Here is a 12,973-nt window from a genome sequence, read left to right on the forward strand (position 1 = left end):
GGACAAATGGCAGTATATTGTCAAAAATAAATGTAAAATTCATAAAAACACCCTACTTTCGGTTTTGCAGCGGCACGGGCTACCTCTCATCATTTGAATTTTTATATTCAAAAGAGGGTACCGATATGGATATTCACCGTGTTAATGTGCTTGAAAATTGTATGAAGTTGTATTAAATTCCAACTAATAGTTTTAAGTTATGCTCCGGACAAGGAAAAGTAACAAAGGGCAATAACTCTTTAATTAGTCAAGATGGAGTTATGGTTCTTATGCACTGCACTTCCTCTCAATGTGCTTGATCATTATATGAAGTTGTATGGAATTCCAACCATTAGTCTTTCAGTTATGCTCCGGACAAAAAAAGCAATGGAAAAGTAACAAAGGGCAATAACTCTGTAATTACTTTAGATAGAGTCATGGTTCTTGTGCACTGCACTTCCTCTTATTGTGCTTGACCATGGTAAGAAGTTGTTTTGAAATCAAACCAGGACTTTTCAAGATATGCTCCGGAAAAGGAAAAGTAACTAAGGACAATAACTCTATAATGAGTCAAGATGGAGTTATGGTTCTTGTGCACTGCTCTTCCTTTCAATGTGCTTGACCATTGTATGAAGTTATATTGAATTCCAACCATTAGTCTTCAAGTTATGGTCCGAACAAAAGAAAGCAATGGAAAAGTAACAAAGGGTAATAACTCAGTAATCACTTTAGATAGAGTTATGATTCTTGTGCACTGCACTTCCCTTTATTGTGCTTGACCATTGTATGAAGTTGCTTTGAATTCCAACCGGTAGATTTCAAGTTATGCTCCGGACAAGGAAAGGTAACAAAGGGCAATAACTCTGTCATAAGTGAAGATAGAGTTATGGTTCTTTAGCACTGCACTTACTCTCAATGTGCTTGACCATTGTATGAAGTTGTATTGAATTCCAACTATTAGTCTTCAAGTTATGCTCCGGACAAGGAAAATGCAACAGACAGCTGGACCGACCGACCGACCAACCGACCGACCGACCCAGCAAACATGCATATATGGGACCCATATGGGCTATATCTAGGCAAGCCCATATGGGTATGCCCATATTGGACCTATATGGGACCAATATGGGCAAGTCCATTTGGGTACGCCCATATTGGACCCATATGGGTCCCATATTACAGCACTATAAGGAAAAACGATTTTTCGTTTATTTATTTCTTTAGAACTTGTTTACTTTGAGCTATAGTGTGACCACCTTGGCATAAATTGCTATTATCTTTTATAAAAATCGTAGCATTAACATTTATACAAGCCATGAGGGACCCATATGGGTCCTATTTGGGCAACCCAATAAATATTAGCATGCCTGAGCAGGTGCGAGAAATTAATTTGTTTAGTTTTTATATTGGTTTTAATTTTTATAATCTAAATATTAAAATGTGTTTTTAGACTATTTTAATTCAGAAATAATTTATAAAAATCAGCATTTGATGAAAAATTTATTTCGAGCATGCGCAGACGTGATTTCCGCTGCCGCTTAAAATCAAATTGTGTATTGAAACGTTAAATTGTAAAATTGTACACGAAAACAATATTTCATTTCAATTCGGAACATTTAACGACAATTTCGTATAACGACCTTTCATATTATATCCTTACAGATTTATTGTGTGTGTAGGTAAGTGTAAACGTCATTTATTTTTTGTTTTTGCCTTTGCCATGTAATTTCGCGATAGTTTTTGTCAGTTTAATTTGCGAAATTTTCTAGAATTTACGCCCACTATTAGGCACTTTAGCTGACCTTATGGATGTGTATAGTTGTTATTGTTGAATAACTTAACTGTGACGGAGTCGACACTAACATTTTAATAATATTGTTTCTATCTAGACTAAATTTTAAGAGATCCTTTTTTAAAGGGACACCATCATTTGAAATCCAGTGACCCCTCCTAGCCTTAGAAGTCCCTTCCATTTTGTACCAATATTTCATTCATAAGCATTTTAAAATATTAAATGCAAATACTTATTATTACAAATTCAAGTATTTTTTCCAAGTACCAACCAAGCCCTATGTTGCACATGCACGAGTACCGGACCTGGGAAGAAAAAATATGACTCGATAGATAATTAAACCTGTGTTCATCTTTAAAAAGTCAAAAACCGAAAAAAATTGTAAATTATACCCCCCTTTAAAAACATACTTTAAGTTAAGAGAAGGCCAGAAACTCCAGATTCGAGACTGCAAGCAAGGGATTCACTTCCCGGGCCGTTGTGAAAACAATTGTCCAGACAATTAAAAAAAGTGAAAACAATTGTCCAGACAATTAAAAAAATCTTTTATCACTTTCACGTTTGTATTAAGCTTCCAAATGGGACCGACCCCAAGTCTTTAGCCCTTCCCGTTCATGAAATATCTATCGGGGAAACAAACGCATTCGTGCTAAAAATCCTTGGTAGACAAAATTGCGGCACAACAATTCGGTACGTAAAAATAGACTAGTACATGTTTGCCAGCCGATTACGAGTCATAATCTTATTGTCACTTGGCGCAATAACTCACTTAATGTCTATGTATTTTATAATTACTAATTTACTTATTAATGTATTTTCATTTTATTGTAAATAGGCCATCAAAAAGGCTGTATGAATCGTATAGTGGCACTGATGAGAATGAGACAGACACAGAGAGTAGGCAGGCCACCACAAGTTATTGACCAAGCAACAACGCCCAAAGAGTCACAAAGCCTACTTTCATCTCCGCCTCGCTTATCTGCACAGGCATTGCGAGAGGCCAGCAGTGATGTGCAAAGTGCTTCTCCAATACAAGGTGCTTCTGATATACCCTTCCGTGGGCAGATTATTGGGCCCAGTAAGTATAAACTTCGGAGCTATAAATATATTTATTATTACAGTACATACTTATTAAATGTTATATTCTCAAAACAAGTCAATAAATGTTATAACTAGCTGGATTGAGTGACACAGCCAAAAATGGAAAGTTTCACCTTGTGACGCCCCTAGTTAAAAAAATATTCAAAAGAAATTGATGATTACTTGTGTTAGTCTTTATCATGATGTGAATTTGTGCGCATATTCTTGCCTGACCCCACTACTGTTATCCAAAGTTACGGTCCCTGGAAGAGTCAAGAATGTTTATTTTCACCAAATGACATGCCTAGGCTCAAAAATATGTTAAGTTTAATTCATGATTTCTTATCATTTTCACATTTTGTGACCTTGCACACTCAACAATCCTTTTGAGATTTTAGCCTTAATTACTGTTAAAGCCAAGGAAAAATTTAAAATACTGGATTTTTTTCATTTGAGCCGGGTCATGACAAAACCAACATAATGGGTTTGCGACCAGCATGGATCCAGACCAGCCTGCGCATCTGCGCAGTCTGATCAGGATCCATGCTGTTCGCTATCAGTTTCTCTACTTGTTATAGGGTTTGTAAGCGAACAGCATGGATCCTGATCAGACTGCATGGATGCGCAGGCTGGTCTGGATCCATGCTGATCGCAAACGCATTATGTTGGTTTTGTCGTGACATGGCTCATTTGTCATTCACATAGCTCTAAAAGTATATGGCCTAGAATTATGAATCTTTTTTTTCAGCTGCTGTTACACAGATTCTCCGAGTCTTGGAGACAATGCGAGAGAAGAATCGTGAAATTAAGAGGATGGTGCAGCGAATGCTGTTAAGGTCAGCAGCAGATGACCAACCGCTGCAACTTCCGAAAGATATCTCATTCCCTATTCGTTATCCTGAGCAGATGGAAGCATTCAATGAGCTTCTGGGAGATCAGACTATGCTCTCATCTGTGGTAAGCATAGTGTTAGTCATGTATGTTGCTCCATTAGTAACTGAAAAAAGTATACCCCATATCCACTGGCCTAAAAGCGAAATAACATAATGGTCTGTGGTGAGCACTTGATGATAATGTATAATCATTCTGCTATATTTATGTTGGAAAATATTGCACAGTGGACAAACACTTTGCTGCATTAATTTCAGAATTAAAAACTGGCATGTTTTAATTTTTTGATTCATATTGACACAGTTATGTTATCTATATATGCTATAATAGCCATGAGCACAAGACATGGGCAGTTGGCCTCGTTTTCAACATTAATTATTAATTAGGACAAGACAGTTAATTCATTAATCAAAATGCTGGCAGCTTTCAAAATACCAGGAAAATCACTAGTACCCACAAAATCCAGGAATTGAGCTGTTATTATATTATCAAAAATTATTCTGTTGATATTGAATAAACTCTTGTATAAAAAAAACAATGATAAAAAAACAATGATAATGTGCCCCATAACACTCGGTGAAGGGGACAAACATAAAGGCACAAGTCACTAAGGTGTTGTCCTAGGCTGTAAATATATGAGGAAAGATCTTTTAATTTGTCAATCCAAACAGTTTTCTTGGCAGATCATGTTTTTGAGGTCCAGTTGACAATTATTTGTCATTTGGTGACTTGCAGCCCATCACTTAGTAGTGTTAAAATTAACATTAAAAAAAGTTTATGTTCTGCTTTATTTAAGGTGCGGTTCCTCTCAATGTTTGGTATGGCAGATGTACGGGAAACTGTTGACCGCTTGATGAAAGAAACCATGTCAAATGAACTGGCAAGAATGTACAATATGAAGTGGCTGAAGGGGAAGAAAAAGTTTGTGGGCCTCTAGATACTGATAGTATTGTATAGTAAGTGATTTTTTACAAATTTGCAAAGTGGTGTCTTCAAAATAGATATATTATCCAAGATCTTGTTATTGTGTCTTCGGGTATTGCTTTAATGAAGGAAAATGCTTGGCTAGCTTTTATGGAAATTAATAAGAGAGAATATTTTACATGCTGTGTGGTTTTGATCCCATGCATTGTGTTGTGATGCATAATATAAACAGAAATCACCTTCCTGTAAAGCAAGTTATTTGCTTACCTTAACATTCTTTACTGATACACCGATAAGATGATCTCAGCTTACAACTGACTGCAGCGATATCACAGAAATATTGTTAAAAGCTATGTAAAACCAGGAAACAAACATCTATATTTGGTAAAACATACCAGAATTAGTTTATATTCCAATTTATACTGCTCAAAATGCTACAAGGTGGCTTATGACCTTTGAATGGTTTCAATACCTTCATTTCACTTCATTTCATTCTTTAAGGATAAGAATGCTTGTTTTGTAGAATGTGTCCAAAGGAACTTGCCGACAAAGGCTGCAACGAGGAAGGATGTTGAAATAGAGGTTTCAAAGTGGCTGGCTAGGGCCCGGGACCGCGATGGGGGAAGGAAAGCAAGAAACAAGGTGTCAGAGACCTTACCTGAAGAAAATGAAGGAAGTGACTAGACATGTTTTTAATTTAAAAATGCAAATTTATAGAGGATATTTGTTTGTTTGTGTGTAAGATGAAATTTTGTATCATCAAGAGAGCTTTAAAAACAGTATTCTCATGAGTGGCTATGCGCTCGTGAGAACACTGTTTTTTAAAGTTCCTTCAATGATATAAAATTACATCTTACACAACAAACAATAAAGTGTCTTTTTATTTTATGCTAATGAAATTTCCTCAATATTAACGTTAATATTAATTCTGTTTTCACCACTGTCAACATCAATTTTAGTTGAATTTAAGTCCAATTTCTCATAAATACAGGAAGTCTTGGGCTGAAAAATAAGTTTGACAATCAACGTTGAATAGCCATGATATTATTTATTGAATTCAAAAAATTTGAATGATGATAAAATCTTTAAAAAGTAAGTCTCGTCATAGAAAAGTTTGAAATTTTAATCATTTCACTGTGAAATTATCAAAAATATTTTTCACGGATACATCAGTAATACACTCAAAAGCATAAAATAAATGACTTTTATTTTAAATTTTCAAACCTTTACTTCATCTGCATATAAGTTATTCCACTGATTGAAAGTCAATATGTATCAAGGTATTTTTAAAATGTGATAAGGGTCAGAACTACAGTAAGCGGCTCATTTGTTTATCTTGTTATACTTTTTGTTGCTAATTTTAATGTTTGAGGTCATCAGCATAGCATGTCTTTCTTGTAAATGCAAAATTCTTGTCTAGTCAAATTTTGCCTTCTAGTCAGTATATTCTGCTGCTATGTTATGTTTGTTGTTGACATTATATGCTGTTTTTCTGTTGTCTATATGCTGTTTCTGTTTTTTTTAATTAAACATTGTTACTGCACGGAGGAAGGTAGTCTAGTACTGGTGTAACTCTCCAGAAACGATGGTTAGGAAACTACCCGCCTATATGACGTAAAAGGCGTAAAATGAAACAAACAAACAAAAAACATTGTTACTATTTAAATCAAGACATTAAATGCTTGGGAATGTTTTTGATACTGATCAATACAATTATAACATCTTGTCAAAACTTGACACTAACAGGGAACACATGTATTGATATGGTATTAACCTTTAAAATAAAGTTGAAATACTTTACAATGATGATTCTTGTAATCTTTATTGTTGTTATTGTTGAAACTTTGAAAATATCGGAGAAATTACTGAAACCAACTATTTTTACTGACAATTTTTTTAATGAATTTCTTCACAACAAATTTGATCTTTGTGTAATATCACATTTTAATTATTATTGATTTTTACAAACTTGTACAAACTATTTTTTACTTTTCATCAGCTGCATATTTTGTTTACATGTCTATAAACAGTATTTCAATGTGCCAAGATTTTGTGTATTATATTTGTTACTTTTCATTAGCTGCATATTTTGTTTACATGTCTATTAACAGAATTACAACCGTGCCAACCTTTTGTGTATCATATTTGTTACTTTAGCTGCATATTTTGTTAACACGTCTATATAAACAGTATTACAACCGTGCCAACCTTTTTTATATTACTTTTTGTTACTTTTCATTAGCTGCATATTTTGTTGACAATTACAACAGTGCCAACCTTTTGTGTATTATATTTGTTACTTTTCATTAGCTGCATATTTTGTCCACACGTCTATAAACAGTATTACAACCGTGCCAAGGTTTTGTTAATTATATTAATTTTTTTTCATCAGCTGCATAATATTTTGTTTACACATCTATGAACAGTATTACAACTGTGCCAAGGTTTTGTTTTATTATATTTGTTACTTTTCACGAGCTGCATAACATTTTTTTCTTCAGCACTACCATACCAAAGTGTAATACATGGTTGTAATGAACAACTTTTTATATTAATTGATGTAGATCTATATCATTTGAAAATGAAAGTAATTGGTAGATAGAAATTATTAATGAATTACAGTAAATGTATAATACTTTTTCTATGAATTATGTAGAAAGTTAAAAAGACATTTGGGGTCATACTGTTGATTCACTGAAATTTAAACATTATACACATATATTTCTTGGAGTTCCAAAGACCTTCTGTAAAGTTTTACCAGTGTCTAGCATAAGTTTCATTTTTCCTTATAGTGATCTGTAAGGTATCTAATGTTATAAAACTGCATTTTTAATTATTTTGTTCGTACATTATAAACAGTTTTCCATTACATGTTGCTTATTTTATAGTGTACCAAAGTAATATTTACTACATAGGACTTTTTGAATAATAATTAATATTTCTGTATTTTTGAATTAAAAACTATGTAGTCAAAATGAAATTCTGTGGATTTACAAATATGTACAGTTTACTCGGATTTTTATATTGTACACTTTTCTAAGTTTATTTACATAAGTAAAGGTTTCTTTGTTGACATCAGGCGTCCACAGAATGTATTGAGAATCTGTATATATATGATATACACTTACCATAAGTGAGATTACTAAATAAAGTTACATTGTTAAAGCATATACATTGTGTATTGTTTTCTTGCATGATCATATAGGCTTTGTGCCATAATCTGTCTGTTCCAGGAAACAGAATGAGTTAAAACATCACTTGAGTATTTAATGCAAGTACAAGAATCATGCTCTGTAGCAAGCGGTTGCTATCTTAACGTCCAGCAAACTTATAATTGAAGTAATTGAAAATAGATCTACCCCGGAATTCAAAATCTACCCATAATGGAAGTATCTGGGCTGCCCATTTGAAACCCATATTTAGTACAAGGGCTGCCCATATGGGGCCCATGTGGGGCCCATATTGTGTACATGGGCTGCCCAGATGGGGCCCATGTGAATCCCATATTGAGTATAAGGGCTGCCCAGATGGGACCCATTTGGAACCCGGTTGCACTTCCTATATGGGGCCCATATGGGCAGCCCAAATGGGACCCATATAGGTGCCCATATGGGTCCCATATAGAATGCTATCTGGGGACCACCGGGTGACTCCTATAATATACCCCCCAAACTTCGTTTCGGGGGTATAATGATTAAGCTTGAATTATATCTAATATGTCAAAAACTGTTTCAAAGAGTTTTTATGATAACTTTTGTTACTGCCATTTATGTGTTTCTTGCGCTAAATATCACGGCACGTTTTAGCGTTTTTATTATTCAATAAGGTTGACGGAAATTATTTTTTCCTTTAAGCCAATATAAAATTTATCGTTTTACGCCGAAAAAAATGTTTGAAAAATGGAAAGAAAATTGTCAATTTTGTGTAAAATTGGACGTTCAGTTTAGCCGCATTTTTCGGCTTTAAAGCGGTTTATCAAAAAATTCCGGAAATAAATTTTCTTTCCACTTTTCAAATCGGCATAAAACGATAAATTTTATATCAGCTTAAAGGAAAAAATAATTTCCGTCAAATGTTGTAGAATTTAAGATATTTGACCGTCTATGGCGTTGTGATACCCGTAACAGTTGCCAAGGATACACAACGACGTCATGTTCAAACACAACTTTGACGTCGTGTGTACAAAAATGGCTGAAACTATTGGAATCTAAACGGAAATATGGTCAACATTTTGCATGCCAATTTTCAAGACGCTTCTCAAAAGTTCGCAAAGTGTCGCGTTCTCGTTTAATCATTAAAGTTTAATTCATGTTTAAAAGTTTAAAAGATGCGCGAAAACATGACTATTAAGAAATTATTGGTGTAGAAATATTCGCGCTGAACATGAATTCGCGGATCGAATGTCACCGCGAAGATCGCGAAAATTTGAAGCCCGCGAATATTTCTACACATACAGTAATAAAGATGTTTAAACTGAGGCTAGACTGGAGAGTTAGAGGAAGGCTATTCCAAAGGGCATTTACTCCTAGGAAAGAAGTTTGATGGTTTTGTGCGTAGTTCACATAAACTCAACGTATTTATTACAATCTAGCACTTTTAAGGCATGAACAATTATCACTTTGTATGGTTAGAATGATTTACAAAAATTATCTCAGATATATTTAAAAATGTATTTAATGTACATGTAGCATTGTCGAGCTTGAAATCTAGTCATTTTTTTACGTCATATGACAACTTTCTTATAGATAAAGGGCAGATGCTCCAAAGTGAATAATCTTAGTCACGTAAGTACGGTTACCCTTAAAATATATGTTGACTATTACAATTTATTGAAGGGCATTAAATGCAATGATTACATTAGTGTTCATCAAATATAACACTTGATAGAGAAGTAAGTATTCATAAACATTTTAAAATGCACAAAGAAATCAACTCAACACTCAACCGGTTAATATTTGAAAGCTGTAACCATAAAGGATAGGATATTGTAAAACTTTATTCACTAGCAAGAAATCAATAGCAACACATTTATTATGTTCGGGAGTTACATTTTTAAAACTAGAAGTATCACTGAATGTGATTAATACCCCGCAAGACTGCTTCAGAAATGAGGAAGTTACAATTAAGTAACAGAATACCTTGTTAAAGAATTGAAATAGAGTTACGGTTGTGGGCAATTAAAGATAGTTGTGGCTTTTGTATGTTGCATTTCCTTACAATATGGTTGACCATTGATTAAGTTTTATTGAATTACTCTGTAATACATCCAGAAAGAGTTACGCTTCTTGAGCACTGCACTTCCTCTCATTGCGCTTGACCATTGTATGAAGTTGTATTGAATTCCAACTACTAGTTTTCAAGTTATGCAAAAAAGTAACAAAGGGCAATAAAAAAAGGTGGGGGGGGGGAGAAGATGTGTAAGCGGCCGGATAGCTCAGTCGATAGAGCCGCGGTACGGTATTCCGAGGGTCCCGTGTTCGAGTCCCGGTCAGGCTGCACATTTTTCTCACCCTGTGACATTTTGGCGCCCAACGGGGGACCGTGACTGAATACAGCTCAGAGTTTAATTCACATTACTCTGTAACTCTGTGAAATTCGAGGACGAATTTCAATATAGCAGGGGAGTATGTCACGGTTCAAAACTGTTCACTATGTGTAAGCGGCCGGATAGCTCAGTCGGTAGAGCCGCGGTACGGTACTCCGAGGGTCCCGGGTTCGAGTCCCGGTAAGGCTGCACATTTTTCTCACCCTGTGACACTGTAATGAGTCAAAATAGAGTTATGCTTCTTCTGCACTGCACTTCATCTCACTGCCCTTGACCATTGTATGAAGTTTCATTGAATTCCAAACATTAATTTTCAAGTTATGCACTGGACATTTAAAAGTAACAAAGGGCAAAAACTCTTAAATGAGTCAAGAAAGATTTATGGTTTCTGTGCACTGCGCTTCCTCTCAATATACTTGACCATTGTATGAAATTGTATTGAATTCCAAATAGTACGTTTCAAGTTATGCTCTGGACAAGAAAAAACAATGGAAAAGTAACAAAGGGCAGTAACTTAATAATTGCTCTAGACAGAGTTATGGTTCTTGTGCACTGCACTTCCTCTTCATGTGCTCGATGATTGTATGAAGTTGTATTGAATTCCAACTAGTAGTTTTTAAGTTATGCTCCGGACAAGGAAAAGTAACAAAGGGCAATAACTCTGCAATTAGTCAAGATGGAGTTATGGTTCTTGTGCACTGCACTTCCTCTCAATGGCTTGATCATTGTCTTAAGTTGTACTGAATTCAAACCATTAGTCTTCCAGTTATGCTCCGGACAAAAATAAGCAATGACAAAGTAACAAAGGGCAATAACTCTGTACTTACTTTAGACATAGTTATGGTTCTTGTGTTCTGCACTGCCACTTCTTGTGCTTGACCATTGTATGAAGTTGTTTTGAATTCCAACCAGTAGTTTTCAAGTTATGCCCCGGACAAGGAAAAGTAACAAAGGGCAATAACTCTATAATAAGTCATGATGGAGTTATGGTTCTTATGTACTGCACTTCCTCTCAATGTGTTTGACCATTGTATGAAGTTATATTGAATTCCAACCATTAGTCTTCAAGTTATGGTCCGGACAAAAGAAAGCAATGGAAAAGTAACAAAGGGCAAGAACTCTAAAATTTCTTTAGATAGAGTTATGATTCTTGTGCACTGCACTTCCTCTTATTGTGCTTGACAATTGTATGAAGTTGTTTTGAATTCTAACCAGTATTTTTCAAGTTATGCTCCGGACAAGGAAAAGTAACAAAGGCCAATAACTCTGTAATTAGTGAAGATAGAGTTATGGTTCTTGTGCACTGCACTTCCTCTCAATGTACTTGACCATTGTATGAAGTTGTATTGAATTCCAACCATTAGTCTTCAAGTTATGCTCCGGACAAGGAAAATGCAACGGACGTCTGGACCGACCGACCGACCAACCGACCGACCACCGGGTGACTCCTATATACCCCCCAACTTCATTTTTGGGGGTATAACAATAAAAGAAAATTCGCTGTTAAAAGAAAACATTCATTCTATGAACGAAGCTATGTGGACGCAGGTTTATACAAGTCATAGAGTTAATACACTGGTGTTTGTATATGCTGTATAAAACACACTCGTTTCCAAATAAGGTAACAGTAACACGATGTGCTCGTGCATAATAAATAAATCAAAGTGACAAATGTAGACGTTTTAATATCAACTTCATAATTTAGTACATCATGCAACATGAGCATTTTACACCAGTTATTCGCATCATACATAAGAAACATAAGAGATATACATATAAAAGCAAAAAACATGAAATATCAACCATATATATTATTTTATTTGTTCATACATTAATAATAAAACGCCACAATTCCAAGCTGGATGACTAACAGAACAAGAAATATCAAAGTGGACATTCCTCAGATTTACATGTATATAGGTTTTATCTCCTGATACATACATACATGTTTCAATGTATATTCATTTGTTTGACAGCTTCTTTAATATGGAGTAAATACCGACATGACCGTTTCATTTAATTCTACATACATACAGTTTGACGTAAAAATCTGTGAAAAATGATATCCTTTGTTCTGATGAACGTTGAAGCGTTTAATATGGTGATGTCGTATTTTCGCTCCGCGAGGCACAAGGCGAAGACACGGTCACCAACTTCCTATATATGTTATCGTGTTTTCGACTTGCACTCCGCGGAACGAAAGTAGTCATTGAGGTGACACTGTCGTAATAATTATCGTGTTTTTGCCTTTGCGGACGAAAGTACGACTGAATTTTGGCTGTTGTATTTTCGCCTCGTGGGGCGACAGTACGACAAAATGTTAACTTTGTTGTCATATTTTCATCCGGCGCCCATGGAGCGCCAATACGACATGACACGAAATAGTCACCATAGTTTTATTTGTTTTTTTTTTACTTTCAACTATTTATGTTTGTTTTAGATATGCACGGCATAAAACGTTATAAAATAAACTTTGAAGCTCGGATATTTCATTCATCTACACATTAATGTATTCTGATACACATGTACATGTACGAATCATTCGATAACGTACCATAACGTTATCATATTTGTAGAAAGCGGAATTATAATTAAAACCTAATAAGTTAACAATATCATACAACCTCTTTAGAACAGACCCCTCTACAGCAATGACCTCTATATCAACAATATATATTCTCCCCCAATGAATTTAACCGCTACGGAACAACACCTCTTAACAACGCCCAAAGTCTTTGTCTACCAAAGGATGTGATCTGCAG

General features: G+C 34.9%; 1 protein-coding gene across 1 annotated transcript; it reads left to right on the forward strand.

Moving 5' to 3' along the window:
- The first annotated feature begins 1,014 nt into the window (after positions 1 to 1,014).
- On the forward strand, positions 1,015 to 7,836 carry LOC132756433 (uncharacterized). Its single transcript, XM_060747505.1, has 5 exons — positions 1,015 to 1,658; positions 2,607 to 2,849; positions 3,600 to 3,808; positions 4,539 to 4,698; positions 5,190 to 7,836. The coding sequence occupies exons 2-4, from the start codon at positions 2,624 to 2,626 to the stop codon at positions 4,677 to 4,679; spliced, it is 576 nt and encodes a 191-aa protein (XP_060603488.1). The 5' UTR covers positions 1,015 to 1,658; positions 2,607 to 2,623; the 3' UTR covers positions 4,680 to 4,698; positions 5,190 to 7,836.
- Positions 7,837 to 12,973: the final 5,137 nt, after the last annotated feature.

This window comes from Ruditapes philippinarum, unplaced genomic scaffold (genome assembly GCF_026571515.1).
Source record: "Ruditapes philippinarum isolate M1 unplaced genomic scaffold, ASM2657151v2 ctg789_1_1_1_1, whole genome shotgun sequence".
NCBI lineage: Eukaryota > Metazoa > Mollusca > Bivalvia > Venerida > Veneridae > Ruditapes > Ruditapes philippinarum.

Excerpts from the sequence above, each read along its gene's own strand:
- LOC132756433 (XM_060747505.1), top strand. The coding sequence starts at position 2,624 with ATGAATCGTATAGTGGCACTGATGAGAATGAGACAGACACAGAGAGTA. Across the intron at positions 2,850-3,599 it reads TGGGCAGATTATTGGGCCCA|CTGCTGTTACACAGATTCTC; the intron begins GTAAGTATAAAC and ends CTTTTTTTTCAG. Across the intron at positions 3,809-4,538 it reads AGACTATGCTCTCATCTGTG|GTGCGGTTCCTCTCAATGTT; the intron begins GTAAGCATAGTG and ends GCTTTATTTAAG.